General features: G+C 48.2%; 1 protein-coding gene across 1 annotated transcript; it reads right to left on the bottom strand.

Annotated features, from left to right (window-relative positions):
* Nucleotides 1-6,347: 6,347 nt before the first annotated feature.
* On the bottom strand, nucleotides 6,348-17,558 carry CCM2L (CCM2 like scaffold protein; the record flags this gene model as incomplete). The annotated part of the gene is given in 10 exon segments (XM_087703142.1): nucleotides 6,348-7,602; nucleotides 8,475-8,614; nucleotides 11,150-11,296; nucleotides 13,389-13,452; nucleotides 13,729-13,864; nucleotides 15,110-15,389; nucleotides 15,391-15,559; nucleotides 16,859-16,957; nucleotides 16,960-17,041; nucleotides 17,478-17,558. Coding segments are annotated over 10 exon segments (1,503 nt in total), but the record flags the coding sequence as incomplete, so codon positions are not given.
* Nucleotides 17,559-17,591: the final 33 nt, after the last annotated feature.

The raw sequence follows: 17,591 nt of genomic DNA, 5'->3' as shown, positions 1-17,591 counted from the left end.
ATACCCCACTTACTTGCCCAGTTGAAGGCAGAAGGCAGATTCAGTTTCTAGCCAAAGAGATGGATTGCAGGCAGAAAGCCGGGGATTTCAAAAGCAGAAACAGGAAGGCAGCTCTGGATTTGGTCTGGAGAGCGAAGGTAAGCAAGCTGGAGGCTGGGGGGAAAGTTGGTAGCTAGCCAGGCGGTTTTGCCAGGCCAGGCAGGGGAGCCAGGGGACCCTGGGGGGGGGCACTCTAGCCTGCAACTGGCAATGCTTAACTTTTTGAGCGGGGGGGGGCTGTCCGCGAGGCTTCTTGGAAGTTCTAGGAGAGGCTTCAGATCCAGCAGGGGTCAGGGAACCGAGTAGCTATGGTTCGTGAGCGATCGGGTGATCGGGCAAGCAGCGATCGGGCGACCGGTCGAGGGAGGGTCCACCAGGCACTTTTACCCCCGGTTCGGAGAACCATGGCCTATCATCGCAACCAGTTTCAGTGAACCGGGCCGAACCGGGAGGATTTCACCCCTGATCTTATTTCAAAATCATTCTTATATGAAGAATAGAGGAATGCATATTAATTCCATTGTTGGCGGAACCCCCTGATTGTCACGACGCTTGAATCTTTTCTCAATTTCATCCCGTCAGACTTTGTTAAGTAGAAAGGTACATTTTTTGCTATCTGATACGTCCCAAGAAAAAAAGGAGTAATTAAATGAGGAATCTGCCTGCAGTTGTATCTCCTGCAACCATTTGGAAGTTTCTAGAGATTTCGTATTGGCCTAAGTGTAGCCTAGAGAATATTTGGGAAATGTCCATGTCTACCTTCACATTACATGAATGATGAACCTCAACATATTTTCTTTGGCATTTCTCCTTTCTCTTCTCAGTCTCCGCCTCAGTCCAAATGTGTGGAAAAATGTCAGCCTGGATTTGTCATGAAGGCTCGAGAAGGAGAGCCAGTTTGCTGCTACGACTGCGTTCCTTGTCCAGAGGGGACCATCTCCACTCAGGAAGGTGGGTGACGATATGCATTTTAAAGAGAAATGTAAGTTTGATGGTTTTGTTCTTTACTTCCATAATGGGAGAGCTAAGAAAAAGACTTTGAAGGATGAGGTAGGAAGAAGGATGTTGTGAATTGATTAGGAAATCTCTCTTTTATTTGCCAATTTGGATGTATCCTTCCATATTTATCTTTCTTAGAAATATATGAATTCTTTTTAATTTGTGGGGTGGTTTTAGTTCAATGGGCTTTGCTCACCCAAATCAATCACCCAATTACAAGCAAAAAGATTCATCAATCATACATTTAATCAGGTAATCTTTATTAAGATCACAAATCCTAATAAGCTGAAATATCTAATTGGGAGGAACAATTGAGGGAGAGATTTCGGCTTAAGGAACAATGAAAACCAAACAGATGTCTCATCATAAAATCATCAAGTGGACATTTCCTTCCATCCTAATCTTTCCAATTTTCTTATATTGTTAAATATTGAGATACAAACAGTTATAACACCAACAAAAAAAGGAATATAGTCCTGCTTTGACAGGGAAAAAAAGTCTAACATGCTGTGTTAGGATTAAAAAGAACAGAAAGTGTGAGTGGGGGAACTAATAAAAAATCAATCTATTTAATATCCATTGATACTAATGTTGAACTCATTCTCCATTTAAAATTGTTGCCCAAATCTAGAAAATGGATTCAGTTCCTCTTCTTGAATTATTTCATAAATTAATCTTTCTTAAGATCTTTTTATTTTCAAATTTATTTATCAAATTCATATGGCTCTCTATTTCACACAAAGAGACCCTTGTTGGTATACAATTAAAGCAATAATTAAAAATTAAAACGATGAGAAATAAACTCCAAGAAAGTAAAAGAGGAATGCATGAAGATTCTACGAACAATGCAACCAGCACGCAGGGCTCTGTTACCAGGTGATTCACAGGACTGTTGACAGAATCACATTTTCAGGGATTTCTAGAAGGCCATAAAGCAGGAAGATGCTCCCTTATCCAAGGTAGTTAATGATTTTTAACTGGAAGGGGCTGTAAAATCTCCCCTGAAGTAGGCAGTGTTGCAACCCTTTTCAAGAGGAACTCCACGGATCCAACCATGTTAGAAAACTTTTACCCTGCGTCCAGTATTTTTACAGCAAGTGATTGACAGCACAGTTGTTGGGTCAATCATCAATAACTGAGTTTAAATATTCCTAGCAGAAATGTATGTCTAGCATCTGTCAAAAATTAAAATTAAAACAAGCAAACAAAAAAATAAACTTAAAGATAAGAATCTGGTGGTTTACCTCAGAAAAGGGAGTTTCTGGCACCAGATATTTCTTATTTTAATTTGATTTAGTTGTTGTTCCTGTTTTTTTTTAAAAAAAATAGTTATATACAGTGTATTGGGGGATTTTTTGCTGGAACGTATCTATATACAATTTAATGAGGCTTTCCTGTCCCTCAGTAACAAATCTCATCAAAAGGTTTTCTTAAATTTGAAAGAAATATTATTTTCTTTTCTCAGATACTGAAAAATGCACCAAATGTCCAGATGAACAATATCCAAACAAGAAGCGAGTCCAATGTATCCCCAAAAGAATAACCTTCCTGTCCTATGAAGAACATCTGGGCATAATCCTTGTGTTCTTTGCTCTACTCTTGTTCCTAACAACAAGCCTTGTTTTAATCCTATTCCTTAAATATCTAGAAACTTCCATTGTCAAAGCCAACAACCGGGACCTCTCCTTCACCCTCCTGATCTCCCTCCAACTTTGTTTTTTGTCCTCCATTCTCTTCATCGGACAACCAAGGAAAGCCACTTGTCTTCTCCGACAAACAGTGTTCAGCATTGTCTTCTCAGTAGCTGTGTCTTCTGTGTTGGCCAAAACAGTCATGGTGGTGCTGGCCTTCCTGGCCACAAAACCAGGAAACAGGATGAGAAGATGGTTAGGGAAGAGCTTAGCCAACTCCATCATCCTTTCTTGTTCTGGTGTACAAATTTTCATTTGTGCCATGTGGCTGGGAGTTTCTCCCCCATTCCCTGACTCTGACCTGCGCTCCCAGCCTGGAGAGATCATCCTTCAATGCAACGAAGGCTCCGTCACCATGTTTTATGTTGTCCTTGGCTACATGGGTTTCCTAGCTGTCGTTTGCTTCATGGTGGCTTTCTTGGCTAGGAACCTGCCTGGGGCCTTCAACGAAGCCAAGCTGATCACCTTTAGCATGCTGGTCTTTTGTAGTGTCTGGATCTCCTTCCTGCCCACCTACCTGAGCACCAAAGGAAAGTCCATGGTGGCCGTGCAGGTCTTCTCCATCTTGGCCTCCAGTGCTGGACTGCTAGGCTGCATCTTCTTCCCCAAGTGCTACATTATCCTCCTGAGACCAGATTTAAACACAAAAGAACATCTAATGATAAAAGTAGGAAACTAATAAAGTAATTGTTTCTTTGACTCATGATAGTTATTGATTGATATTTCTTCTTGGTTTATATGTTTCATTTGCCACTGTTTGATATGGAACATTTAACAATGGAGTTGGAAGGAATCTTGGAGGTCTTCTAGCCCAACTCCCTGCTCAAGCAAGAGATCCTATACCATTTCAGACAAATGCTTGTCCAGTAATTTTTTAAAAGCCTCTAGTGCTGGATCACCCACAACTTCTGGAGGCAAGCTATTCCATTCGTTTTGTGATGTCTTCCATCATTGGCTTGGCACCTCACATGCATCAGGCCATCAAAGGATCAGGAGAAGGAGAGGGGAAGTTGGGTATTAAACCTATATGCTTCTATGGTAGGAATTAGAAAAGGGGGTAGGATGACAGTTGAAGGCGTGCAAAGCCGCTTGGAACCAGTTTGTCCCAGGTATCTTCATGGTTGTTCACCCTGAGTGTAGAATTTCATCAGACCAAACACCTCAGCAATTTCCAAAACATCTCAGTGATGTCAGATTGGCTAAAGATGGACTAAATATGTGGGAGGGATGGGGAACTGAAGGTTTGTTTTTTGTATTGCTACATGGGAACTTCAGATTCCTCCCGACTTTACTGTAGCCAGCATGTTTAAATAAAAGTTCTTTTCACTTCAGACAAATGGAGTTGAGAGTTTGACTTTCTGAAGGGATGAGACTGGGCCAGGTCTGACACTAGGTGGAATCTGATATTGTGGTCAACCCGGAGAGGACATCAACTCTACCATGGGGACCACGCACATGATATCGTCACAAGGGAGAAATCATGGGGAGATTGAAAGTTGGGGGGAGGCTTTGAAGAGGCCTCCTCCAGAACTGGATCTTTCTGAATGGAGAGGAGAGGTGGAAAGCTGTGGCAATCTGCTGGGACCTAGGTGGTCTCTGGGCATTGGGCAAAAGGAGGAATGGGAGGGGAAGCCTATGGGGATGACTTTAACTCATGCAAACTATGGCAGTTACTGGCAGGAACAATGAATGGACCTAGAGGAGGAAGAAGAAGGTGAAGAATTCGACAAAGCTGACTGGATGATTGAGAAAACCGTAAAGTTCATGCCGGGGGGGGGGGGGAGAGGATTTCAAGAACCTAAAGGTGTGTAAATACCATGCCTGGGCCATGAAACCTGATGACCTCCAGCCACAACAGGAGCCTGAGCAACAACATCCGCCACCACAGCCAGCACCTCAGCCAGCCCAATGAGAGCAGCAGCCACTCCTGGTCCAGCATTAGGAGCTGCCACCTGTATCACCCCCTCTGCAGGGATAGCCCCAAGGAGGAGGACCACCTGCAAGGCACAGCAGCTGGGTGTGAATTTTAATAGGGATCCCAAGCAATTGGGGTTCCTCCTGGCCCAGGTTTGGACCTAAATGCAGGAGTATGGTCTGGAGAGAACCACTGAAGGTGCCAAGGTCAGATATGTCACCATGGACCTAGAAGGGATTGCAGTGCAGTGGATGATCACCCTCCACAATCACGACACTCGAGCTGAGAAATTTCATCTGCTTCCTGGCAGCACTCCATAAATGTTTGGAGGACTCCCTGGCCAATTGCAAATCTAGAGATTGCATCAAGACCATGAGCCAGGGTTGGAGGGGAGTGGCTAGGTACACACAAGATCTTCAAGACCTAGTGTCATGGGTCTGACTAATGCCCTCATTAAATCATGAGCCTCGAGCCAAGCTTCCAAAGAAATCCAGTTATTGATTAGGGGCTTCATGTCAGCACATTCCAAGTGAAGCCAACCCTGACCTCACTTATTAAACATTTTGTGCAATGTCTTCAACAAGTGTGTTTGATTCCTGGTTTGATTCCCCTGGGATATAAATGGCCTTATCATCAAATTATTATATGGTTATCGTATCACTAAAATATTATTACTGCTTTATTTTAAGCAGTAATTATTTTGCATATGGAATAATGTGAGAACAACTACAAATGAAATATTAAAGAAAGATATAGGTTGTTTCTGCCATTCCTTTGTGTTATACAAGATACAATCATGTATCAAGTCTAAGATGCTAAAAATTGAGTGTTTCCAAATGGATTTTACTTATGCACCTCTCTCTGTCACAAAATCATATTTTTATCTTCTGCAAATTCAGAATTTTGTTAGAGAATATCAAAATGACTTTGTCCAACCATTGTTATCATTTTTGCATCACAAAACCAAGATTTATCTACTTCCTTTATTAATGAAAATAGAAAAGATCTAATTGTTTTTTATAGTTCCCAAATTGTATCAGTAAGATTAAAATTTATTTAAGTGCAATTTTAAGAAAATTGTATCCACTTAATTATCATGTCAATTAACTAGATCCCCGTTGATCACATCATGAAGAATTTTGTGAATTCTTTGCAAAAAGCCAGTTATACCACTAGCATTCACACGAATGGGGATCCAGCGCCCTTCCAACTGGCGCCTATCCCCTCCTCCCCCCCCCCTCACAACCACTTCAGCCACCCCAGACTTATGGACCCTTTTTGGCACTTTTCCTAGTCTTGCAGGAGGGAAAGAGAGAACGAGGAACTCTCTCTCCCAAACCATCATCAGTCCCAGCTATTCGAACTTGCACGCACCGCTTCTGCGGAATTAAGGTCTGCGTTTAACCTGTTTGTGGAGTGTGTGTGGGAATGTCTGAATGAAGAAGAATGTACCCACTTTTAACTTAACTAATTTATCATTTTATTATATTGTTGTATTTTTTAATGATTATGGTGGGGTGTGCATGAGGAGAGTGCTTGTGTGGTATACATGATAGGACTGGGAGTGCGACCTGGAGCCCCCTCCACTGAGTGCAGAAGCAGAAGTGGATGGGGGCCCAGACCCACCTCCCGTCCAAGAACGAATGGTTTGTGCTGCCTGCCGGGAAGAATGGGGGCTATGGGAAGGGGGGGTCTACGGGGATGGGTCGGAGCATATCGGTTACGACCGGGAGGGGCAGACATGACGGGAGCTGCAGGGCTAGCCATTAGCGGGGAAGAAGATCCGAGGTGGCGCAGTGGTTAGGGTGCAGTTAGTTAGTTCCCTGGCTGGGGAATTATGGGAATTGAAGTCCTCCAGGCTTAAAGTTTTGCTGGCTGGGGAATTCTGGTAGTTGAAGTCATCCAGGCTTAAAGTTTTGCCCGCTGAGGCATTCTGGGAGTTGAAGTCGTCCAGGCTTAAATTTTTGCTGGCTGGGGAATTCTGGGAGTTGAAGTCGTCCAGGCTTAAAGTTTTGCCGGCTGGGGAATTCTGGGAGTTGAAGTCCTCCAGGCTTAAAGTTGCCAAGGTTGGAGACCCCTTGTTCTAAACAGCCTCTCTGCTGATCTCCACAACTGGGCAGCTTTGTAACAGTGTGTGTGTGTGTGTGTGTGTGTGTGTGTGTGTGTGTGTGTGTGTGTGTTTCACAGGTGTGCCAAGTTCTTGTCTGCCAAGGCTTTGCAGGATTTATTTCCTTTGAAATCATTCCAAAGCTTTCAGCCAAGCCCTTCCTGATGCAATAAACCCTCCAGCCCGTGAAGGACAACTGCACACAACTGCACACGGGGAGGGGTTGTGTGTACTCAAAGACGCACAAAAGACGTCCTAAAAAGGCGGCCCAACGGAAGGCAATCAAAACTCTTTGCAATTAAAAATGAGAGAACAATCCCTATAAAAGCTTGGCTGCTTTAAGAGGTGGTGGACTTCAAGTCCCAGAATTCCTAGAGGCCGGCTGGGGGAATTCTGGGAGTGGAAGTCCACCCATCGTAAAGGATGCTGATTGGGGGAATCCTGGGAGTTTAGGTCCGCCCATCTTAAAGCCTGGATGGCCATTGGATGCCACCAATCAAAGGGGAGGGGCCTTGCCTCTGTCCCGGCCAGTCCAGTCTTCCCCCTTTAGAGATAATTGTCTTCGTCGCTCCCGTGGTCGGCCTCCTCCTCCTCCTCCTCCTCCTCTTCCTCGCCCCCTGCCAGCGCTTCGATGTCATGGGTGATGTTGGCGATCCGTCGGTTGAAGGACCCCGACTCGGAGTGCAGGGACCAGCTGTCGTAGCTCCGGACAGCCGAGGCCGAAGTGCTGCTCATGCTTTTCTTGATGCGGCCGAAGCTGTCGGTCAGGATGCCCCCTTCCCGGATGCCGATGCCCTCCAGGAAGCCCTCAAAGTACCCGATGTCCTGGTCAGGGATGAAGGGCCGCATTCCTGCAGAGGGAGAGAGGAAGAAAGAGGGGGTCCTTGGTGCTCTCTGAGCTGGGTGGTGGGTTTTTTCCCCCCAGATGTTTCACGACCCTTCTAGGTAACATCATCAGGGCTAGAAAGGATTTGCAGAGAGGAGGAAGAGGGGGAAGGAAAGGAGGGAATCTGTGGTGCTTTCTGAGCTTGGTGGGTTTTTTTGCAGATATTCCACTCCCAACTATGCAACAATACAGGGTTTTCTTTCTCTTCTTCCCCTTTTTCTCCTCTTCCTCCCTTTTCTTCTTTCTCTTTCTTTTCTCCTCTTACTCTTCCTCCCTTCTCCTCTTTCTTCCTTCTCCTTTTTCTCCTCTTCCTCCCTTCTCCATTTCTTCCTCCCTTCTCCTGCTCTTCCCTTTTCTCTTCCTCCCTTCTCCTTTTTCTCCTCTTCCTCCCTTTTCCTCCTCTTCCTTTTCCTTTCATTTCATTTCACGATTTCCAAATTTCTAAAACTTCCCAGGATGACCAGCAAGTTTTCAATGCAGAACGGCTGGATCTCACAGCCGTCCAGGGGAAACCAGGAGCAAGGCAAGAGGGAATTAGAGCCCTGAGGGAAAAGGGGTCAAAAAAGTCAAGATGGCGCCCATCACATGACCCCCCCAAACCCCGCCCAGGTGGGACTTTCAATGCATGTGGACGCACATCTTGAACCTCCCGCAAATCAAATTATTTCCCCGCTTCCAGAGATAGATTAAGGTGACCCAGACGTCCCGATTTTCGCGGGACAGTCACGATTTCTCACAATTTGTCCCGCGTCCTGGGGCGTTCTTAAAAAGTCCCAATTTTTGTGACCGGACCCGGAAGTAAGCCTGCCCTGCCCCCAGCCCTGTAGATGCATTTACCCAAAAGGAGAAATTTACGCTTTTCCCCGTAGAGATTGAGGAGTCTGGTGCAATACCGCTCCACCGCTAAGCCCATCCGGTATTCACGGAGCAGGAGGGCGAATCCTTGGATCTCCTGGGGGGTCAGTTTGCTTCGCAACTGTGGGGCAAAAGAAGGGGACCTGTTATAGGGAGGGAAAGCCCTACCGGATCCCCTTCAGCCTCCTCCCACCGCTTCCTAGAGCAGGGATCTTCAAACTTAAAGCAACTTTAAGATTTGCGGACTTCAACTCCCAGAATCCCCCAGGAAGCAGGTCTCCAATTTGGCCACTTTAAGGCTTGTGGACTTCAACTCCCAGAATTCCCAACGCTGGCTGAGGAATTCTGGGAGTTGAAGGCCACAAGCCTTAAAGTGGCCAAATTTGGAGACTCCCGCTTTAGCGAAAAACAGGTCAATAAATTTGGAATTTCAATTCTTGTCATTTGAATTGGTCTTATATTTATCATTTTTTTTCTATTTCTATTTTTTTTAAAAAAACTTTAGTCCTTGACTTACAACCGGTTGTCCACCAATTGGCAGAAGTTTACAACGGGGCTGAAAAAATTGACCTCTGACCCCCTTTCACACTTCGATGATTGCAGCATGCCCCATGGTCACATTGGAATTGGAATTGGAATTGGAAAAGTTTATTTATAGGCCGCCCTTTTCCCTGGGGGGGACTCAGGGCGGCTTACAACTCATAGGGAAAGGGGATACAAACAATGACACATAAACACAATACATAATTAAAAAGAACACAACATTCATACCATTCGGGTGGGGATGGATTACAATCTTTAGCCCCAGGCCTGACGGGATAGCCAGATTTTAAGGGCTGTGCGGAAGGTCTGGAGGGTAGTGAGGGTACGAATCTCCACGGGGAGATGGTTCCAAAGGGTCGGAGCTACTACCGAGAAGGCTCTCCTCCGCGTAGTTGCCAGTCGACACTGACTGGCAGATGGAACTCGGAGGAGGCCTAATCTATGTGATCTAATTGGTCGCGAGGAGGTAATTGGCAGGAGGCGGTCTCTCAAGTATCCAGATCCACTACCATGAAGGGCTTTATGGGTGGCAAGTAGCACCTTGAAGCGCACCCGGAGATCGACAGGTAGCCAGCACAGCTCACGGAGGATAGGTGTTATGTGGGTGAACCGAGGTGCACCCACAATCGCTCGTGCGGCTGCATTCTGGACTAGCTGAAGTCGCCGGATGCTCTTCAAGGGCTGCCCCATGTAGAGCACGTTGCAGTATTCCAGCCTAGAGGTCACAAGGGCACGAGTGACTGTTGTGAGGGCCTCCCGGTTCAGGTAGGGTCGCAACTGGCGCACCAGGCGAACCTGAGCAAATGCCCCCCCTGGTCACAGCTGACAAATGGTGGTCAAAGGTCAGCTGTGGGTCCAGGAGGACTCCCAAGTTGCGAACCCTGTCTGAGGGGTGTAATGTTTGACCCCCCCAGCCTGAGAGATGGAACACTTGCCAAATTAGTGGGAGGGAAACACAACAGCCACTCGGTCTTATCTGGGTTGAGCACAAGCTTGTTAGCCCTCATCCAGTCCCTAACAGCTTCAAGGCCCTGGTTCATCACGTCCACCGCTTCATTGAGTTGGCACGGGGCGGACAGATACAACTGGGTATCGTCCGCATATTGATGGTATCTTATCCCGTGCCGCCGAATGATCTCGCCCAGCGGTTTCATGTAGATGTTAAATAGTAGGGGGGATAAGACCGAACCCTGCGGCACCCCATATGTTAGGGGCCTAGGGGTCAATCTCTGCCCTCCAACTAACACCGACTGCGACCTGTCCGAGAGGTAAGAGGAGAACCACTGCAAAACAGTGCCTCCCACCCCCACCTCCCGCAGTCGTCGCAGAAGGATACCATGGACGATGGTATCGAAAGCCACTGAGAGGTCAAGGAGAACCAGGATGGAGGCATGGCCTCCATCCCTGGCTCTCCAGAGGTCATCGGTCAATGCGACCAAAGCGGTTTCTGTGCTGTAACCAGGCCTGAAGCCGGACTGGAAGGGGTCGACATGATGATCAAAACTCCGATCCTTGGCAACTGACTCATATTTATGACGGTTGTGGTGTCCCGGGGTGACGTGGCCTTCTGACAAGCAAAGCCGGATTCACTTAACAACCATGTGACTAACTTAACAACTGCTGTGATTCACTTAGCAACCATAGCAAATCCAGGGGTGGGATTCAATTTTTTTAACAACTGGTTCTGTGGGCGTGGCTTGGTAGGCGTGGCTGGGTGGTCATGTGAGTGGGTGGGCATGGCTGGGTGGTCATGTGACTGGGTGGGCGTGGCTGGTGGTCATGTGACTGGGTGGTCGTGGCTGGGTGGTCATGTGACTGGGTGGGTGTGGCTGGGTGGTCATGTGGCTGGGTGGGCGTGGCCAACTTGACGTCACTCAAAATGTCACATAACAAATGTTTCGCTTAGCAACACAAATGTTGGGTTCAACTGTGGTCATAAGTCAAGGACCGATTTTCCCTTAGCTTAGTCCATTTCAGAGGCAACTTTGGGAGAATTCTGCAGGAGTTTATCTCGGACTCGTGAGTGCCAGCCAGGGGGTTCATCATGGAGCTGAGCTCACCAGCCTCCCCACAGCCCCCCTACGTGCCCCTCCCATGCTGAACCCCGACTTCCCGTCATCATGTAGTCCTGCAGTTGCTCCAAGCTGCTGTTGCTCTGGTCACTCCCGCTGCAGGCCGTGGCCAGGCTGTGATGCGACTGGTGAAGTAGAGGGGAGGAAGAGCCACTGCAGTAAGCCTCGAAGGTCTCGTGGGAGCCGTCACTGCCAGAAGAAAGAGAAGGAGAGAGAGAGAGAATGAGAAAAAGAAAGGAAAAAGGAAAAAGAAAGAAAGAAAAAGAAAGAGAGAAAGAAAAAGAAAGAGAATGAAAGAGAGAGGGAGAGAAAAAGAAAGAGAGAGAAAGAAAAAGAAAGAGAGAGAAAGAAAGAAAGAGGGAGAGAGAAAAGGAAAGAAAACAAAGAAAGAAAGAAAGAAAGAAAGAAAGAAAGAGAAAAAAGACAAAAGAAAGAGAGAGAGAGAGAAAAGAAAGAATGTGAAAGAGAGAAAGAGAATGAGAAAGAGAAAGGAAAAAGAAAGAAAGAAAGAAAAAGAAAAAAGAAAGAGAAAGAGAAAAAAGAAAGGGAGGGAGAAAGGGAAGAAGAAAGACAGAGAGAGAAAAAAGAGAGAGAGAGAAAAGAAAGAAAGTGAAAGAGAGAAAGAATGAGAAAGAAAAAAGGGAAAAAGAAAAAGAAAGAGAAAGAGAAAGAAAGAGAAATAAACAAAGAAATAAAGAAAGTGAGGGAGAAAGGAAAGAAGAAAGAAAGAGAGAGAGAGAAAAGAAAGAAAGAAGAAAGAAAGAAAGAAAGAAAGAAAGAAAGAAAGAAAGAAAGAAAGAAAGAAAGAAAGAGAGGGGGAGAGGGAGAGACAGACAGAGAGACAAATTGAATTGTGGTTGCAGGTCGAGGGCAACCTCTAATAAAAAAAAATCAATAAAATCAAACAATATAATAAAAGACCAAATAAAATAGAAGTTCTATTTGAATTAGAATTTGCTAGGAAACAAAAATATTCCCTTATAGGCAGAAGAGGAAGGGGGGGGGGGGGCCTAAAACGGTTTCCCAGGATCTGCTGCCCTCTAGTGGCAATGGACTAATATCGTTCCCAGATGCCAGCCAGAGGCAGGCTGATGGAAGCACAAATCCTGCTGCTTAGACTCTGTCTGTCTGTGTGTGTGTGTTTGTGTGTTTGTGTGTTTGTGTGTGTGTGTGTCGTACGACAACTCACTGCCAGACAACACATCACGGCCAATTCACCCTGAGACAAGCCGCCGCAACAATATCAAAGAAATAATTAAATTAATTATTTACAATAATTATTTACAATAATTAATTACAATAGTTAAAGAAAGGACGATGAGGGGCTACCAGAAAGAGGAGGGGGCTCAACCTATTCTCCAAGGCACCAGAAGGAAGGCAGGACGAGAAACAATGGAGGGAAACCAATCAAGGAGAGAAGCAAACTGGAACGAAGGAGAAACTTCCTGACACAGTGAGGACGATTAACCAGTGGAACTGCTTGCCACCAGAAGTTGTGGGTGCTCCCATCGCTGGAGGTTTTAAAGGAAAGATTGAACCAGGATAGTATAAGATACTATAAGATCTCCTTGAGCGTAGGGCTGGATTAGAAGACCTCCAAGGTCCCTTCCAGCTCTATTCTGATTGGATGCCAAAGGAGAGACCAAATTAACCCTGAACGACAAAAATCAAAATATTTTTTAAAATTATTTTAAACTAGACGATAACCCAGCATTTTGCCCAGGTATTTATTTATAGGGGGGTGGGATGTAATTTCTAATGTTGGATTTTTCCCCTTACCAGAGGGAGCCCCCTGGTGGAGTACTGTGAAGCCGTTACAATGGGAAATCCACTGCACTGCATAGTAGAAGCCATTATACGGCAGTATTGTAGAAGGTATTTTAAAGCACAACAGGCTGTATCTTAACAGAACACACACCCAGCGTGGTTTTAGGGGTGTTTTACCCCCACAATATATTTTTTCCCAGAGAGTAAATCATCTGAATTCCTCTCTCTCTGTAACAGAATCCACACTAGGAGATTTAGTTCTGGAGGAGAAGGAGAAGGAGAAGGAGAAGGAGAAGGAGAAGGAGAAGGAGAAGGAGAAGGAGAAGGAGAAGGAGAAGGAGAAGGAGAAGGAGAAGGAGAAGAAGAAGAAGAAGAAGAAGAAGAAGAAGAAGAAGAAGAAGAAGAAGAAGAAGAAGAAGAAGAAGAAGAAGAAGAAGAAGAAGAAGAAGAAGAAGAAGAAGAAGAAAAAGCAACAGTCCGGCTGGTCGTCAGCCGTCACAAGAGCGGGACTTACAAGGAGCTGCAGCAGCTGAAGTCGGCGTCATAACCGTACGTCCCATCGGTCCGACAGCTCTCACCTGGGATGGGAAAGGAGACCACAAGGTGATGCGGTTGGATGGGAAAGATCAGGATTTTTTAAAAAATTTCAGTCTATATCTGTCTCTTGTACAGGCAGTCCTCGCTTAGCAACAGTTCAAAGTTACGACACACACACACCCACCCACAAAAGGCATTTAGGACACAATTTCAAAGTTCTGACAGGCACACATACACACCCCACAGCTGTGCGATCCAATTTTGGCCCTTGACAACCCAGCTGGCATTTACGGCCGTTTCCCGAGAGTTCTACTCACTCCGGCTACTCAGCCAAGGGCGTTTCGGGGTGGAGGTGTAGTGGTAGCCGGCCCGATCCACACACTCGATGCTTTGGTCCCCGTAAATGATCTGGAAAACCTGGCAGATGAGAGCACAGGACTCCTCAGCCGTATCCTGGACGGAGAGCAGGGAGGGGGGCAGTTATTGATACGGCTGTTTTATTTATTAGTATCTTTATTATTCCTGCAAAGAATTCAAGGGGGGGTGGACATATCAGACACCACTTCCTATTTTCCCACAACAACCCTGTGAGGTGGGCTGGGTTGAGGGACTGACCCAAAGTCACCCAGTCGGCTTTCATGCCTAAGGTGGGATTAGAACTCACCATCTCCTGGTGATTGGGCCAAGTCACCCAGATAGCTTTCATGCCCAAGGTGGTACTAGAACTCTCTGTCTCCTGGTGATTGGGCCAAAGTTACCCAGCTGCCTTTCATGCCTAAGGCGGGACTAGAACTCACCGTCTCCTGCTGATTGGCCCAAAGTCACCCAGATGGCTTTCATGCCTAAGGCGGGACTAGAACTCTCCGTCTCCTGGTGATTGGCCCAAAGTCACCCAGATAGCTTTCATGCCCAAGTGGTACTAGAACTCTCCGTTTCCTGGTGATTGGCCCAAAGTCACCCAGATGGCTTTCATGCCTAAGGCGGGACTAGAACTCACCGTCTCCTGGTGATTGGCCCAAAGTCACCCAGATAGCTTTCATGCCCAAGGTGGTACTAGAACTCTCCGTTTCCTGGTGATTGGCCCAAAGTCACCCAGGCGGCTTTCATGCCTAAGGCGGGACTAGAACTCTCCGTCTCCTGGTGATTGGCCCAAAGTCAACCAGATGACTTTCATGCCTAAGGCGGGACTAGAACTCTCTGTCTCCTGGTGATTGGCTCAGAGTCACCCAGCTGGCTTTCATGCCTAAGGCGGGGACTAGAACTCACCATCTCCTGGTGATTGGCCCAAAGTCACCCAACTAGCTTTCATGCCAAGGCGGTACTAGAACTCTCTGTCTCCTGGTGATTGGGCCAAAGTCACCCAGCTGCCTTTCATCCCTAAGGTGGGACTAGAACTCTCTGTCTCCTGGTGGTTGGGCCAAAGTCACCCAGATAGGTTTTGTGCCTAAGGCAGGACTAGAACTCTCTGTCTCCTGCATTTCTGGCTTGGGAATTCCGAGACTTTGAAGTCCACCGTCTTAAAACGGATGAGGTCGAGGGCTTTGAGGTGTCCCCTGGTTTACAAACTGAAAGCTAATCAAAGTTTTGGGCCCCTGCTCCCCCTCCCGCTTCATGCATGGGGGGGGGGCCAGCTGGATGACCTCTAGCACCCCGCTTGTGGGGAAAAAACCCCTCTCGCCGCAGGGCTGGCACACTCACTCGGTTGGCCACGGCCAAGATGACCAGGTTGCAGTAGGCATCCGGGCAAGGGTCCTTGGGGTCCAGCGGGTTGTTGCCCGTATGCCGGTGTTCCCAGCTGCCGTAGGTTTTCCCGCGCTCCCAGCTGCCCCCGGCTTGGCTGCCGTGCCGGGGCTCCCAGCTGCCGAAGGCCCTCCCAGTGCCACTGCTGGTCCGCTGCCTCTTCTCCCAGCTGCCCGTGGCCTGCTTGCGCTCTAGGCTCCCTCCGCCGCCGGCCCGACCCTCGGAGCCCCCGCGAGACACTCCTCCAGTCCAGGCTGCAGATGGTGTGGCGCCGTTCCATGGGGCAGCCCCACTGCCGGGAGTCCGGGGGTCTCTTCTCGGCTCCTGCAGGGTATTTCTTGTCCGGCTGCGGGATTCCCGGATAAAGGTCCAGCGTGGCCCCTGCGGGGACGGGGTCAACGCCCAGGCCTGGCAGAAGGAGGGAGGGAGGGAGGGAAATCAGGCCAAGAAGGAGGACGTTCGATAGTTTGGGTCATAGGAGGAAAGCATCAGAGAGCCCCAAGGACCCCACAGCTCCTCCTCCTCCTCCTCTTCCTCCTCCTCTTCCCCCTCTATAACCTCACTCCTTCTGGCACGGATCTTGTTCCATAGTTGGGTCCTGAATCATCCCACCAAGCCCAGGGACTGCTAAGGATGCAATTGTCCTCCTCCTCCCCTCCTCCTCCTCCTCCTCCTCCTCTTCCTCCTCCTCCTTGTCCTCCTCCTCTTCTTCCTCCTCCTCCTCTTCTTCTTCCTTCCTTCCTCCCTTCTTCCTTGTCCTCCTTCTCCCTCCTTCTCCTCCTCCCTCCCCCTCTCCTCTTTTTCTTCCCCTCCTCTTCTCCTCCTCTTCCTCTTCTTCCTCCTCCTCTTCCTCCTCCTCCTCCCTCCCTCCTCTTCTCCTTCCTCCTCCTCTTCTTCCCTCCACTTCCTCTACTTCCTCCTCCTCTTCTTCCTCCCTCCTCCTCTTCTTCTTCCTTCTCTTCCTCCTCTTCCTTGTCCTCCTTCTCCTCCTCTTCTCCTCCTCCTCCCCTCTCCTCTTATTCTTCCCCCTCCTCTTCTCCCTCCTCTTCCTCTTCCTTCCTCCTCCTCTTCCTCCTCCTCCTCCCTCCTCCTCTTCTCTCCTCCTCCTCCTCTTCTTCTCCTCTTCCTCTACTTCCCTCCTCCTCTTCTTCCTCCCTCCTCCTCTTCTTCTTCCTTCTCTTCCCTCCTCTTCCTTGTCCTCCTTCTCTCTCTCCTCCTCTCTCCCTCCTCCCCTCTCCTCTTATTCTTCCCCCTCCTCTTCTCCCTCCTCTTCCTCTTCTTCCTCCTCCTCTTCCTCCTCCTCCTCCCTCCTCCTCCTTCCCCCTCCTCCTCCTCTTCTTCCTCCCTCTTCCTCTACTTCCTCCTCCTCTTCTTCCTCCCTCCTCCTCCTCCTCCTCTTCCTCTTCTTCATCCTCCTCCTCCCTCCTCCTCTTCTTCTTCCTCCTCCTCTTCTCCCTCGTCCTCCTCTTCTTCCTCCTCGTCCTCTTCCTCCTCCCTCCTCCTCTTCTCCTCCTCCTCCTCCTCCCTCCTCCTCTTCTTCTTCCTCCTCCTCTTCTCCCTCGTCCTCCTCCTCCTCTTCTTCCTCCTCCTCCTCTTCTTCCTCCTCCTCCTCCTCTTCTTCCTCGTCCTCCTCCTCTTCCTTCCTCCTTCCTCTTCTTCCTCCTCCTCCTCCCTCCTCCTCCTCCCTCCTCCTCCTCCTCTGCGCACCTGTCTTCAGCACCAGCAGATGCAGCGCATCGTCCCTCAGGTAGGAAGCGGCGCAATTTCGTGGGTGGGGATTGCGGAGGATGAGCTCCTCGTTGTCCTCCAGGTGAGCAGGAGGCAGCGGGCAGAGAGGCTCAGGATGCTCTCCTGCTCAGGTGTGGTCTTCAACGGCAGCTCCTTCAGTTGCTGCGGGGAGGAAGAGGAGCCAAACCTCAGGGACAATTCAGGGGCAACGAAGGCCTGGCAGCACCCCAGCCTGACCCCCCCACCCCTTGGGAGTGCGAGAGGCACCATGTGCCACAGCCTTTCCCAGCCCATAAGAGCCTCTTTTGGCCCCCTTGGCAAAATTGCCCATCCCTGCACTAAGTTCTCCAAAATATATATATTTAAAGTCACAACCCCTGGTATGCCCAAATGGCCTGGGGACCGTCATAAATACGAATCAGTTGCTGTGTCTGAATTTTGAATGCATGACCCGGGACGCTGCAACGGTCGTAAGTGTGAAACACAGTCCAAAGTCGCTTTTTTTTCCAGTGCTGCGGTAAAACAACGGCCACTAAACGGACTGCTGTAAGTCTAGGACTAGCTGCCCAGTCAATTGAGCCACGTGAAGCAGATTTACCCTGGCCGTATCCAAAAGTTGCAATAATTCATCCCGGCTCGAAGGATTGAGGGATGTGTTCACCCAGGTCAGGTGCCCTAAAAACTGGGGGGGAAAGAGGGAAACAATGAGAAA

The sequence above is a fragment of the Thamnophis sirtalis genome, unplaced genomic scaffold (assembly GCF_051295495.1).
Source record: "Thamnophis sirtalis isolate CommonGarterSnake01/CBP01778 unplaced genomic scaffold, rThaSir2_p1.2 scaffold_26, whole genome shotgun sequence".
Classification (NCBI taxonomy): Eukaryota; Metazoa; Chordata; class Lepidosauria; order Squamata; family Natricidae; genus Thamnophis; species Thamnophis sirtalis.
This window is presented reverse-complemented; position numbering and strand designations above follow the sequence as displayed.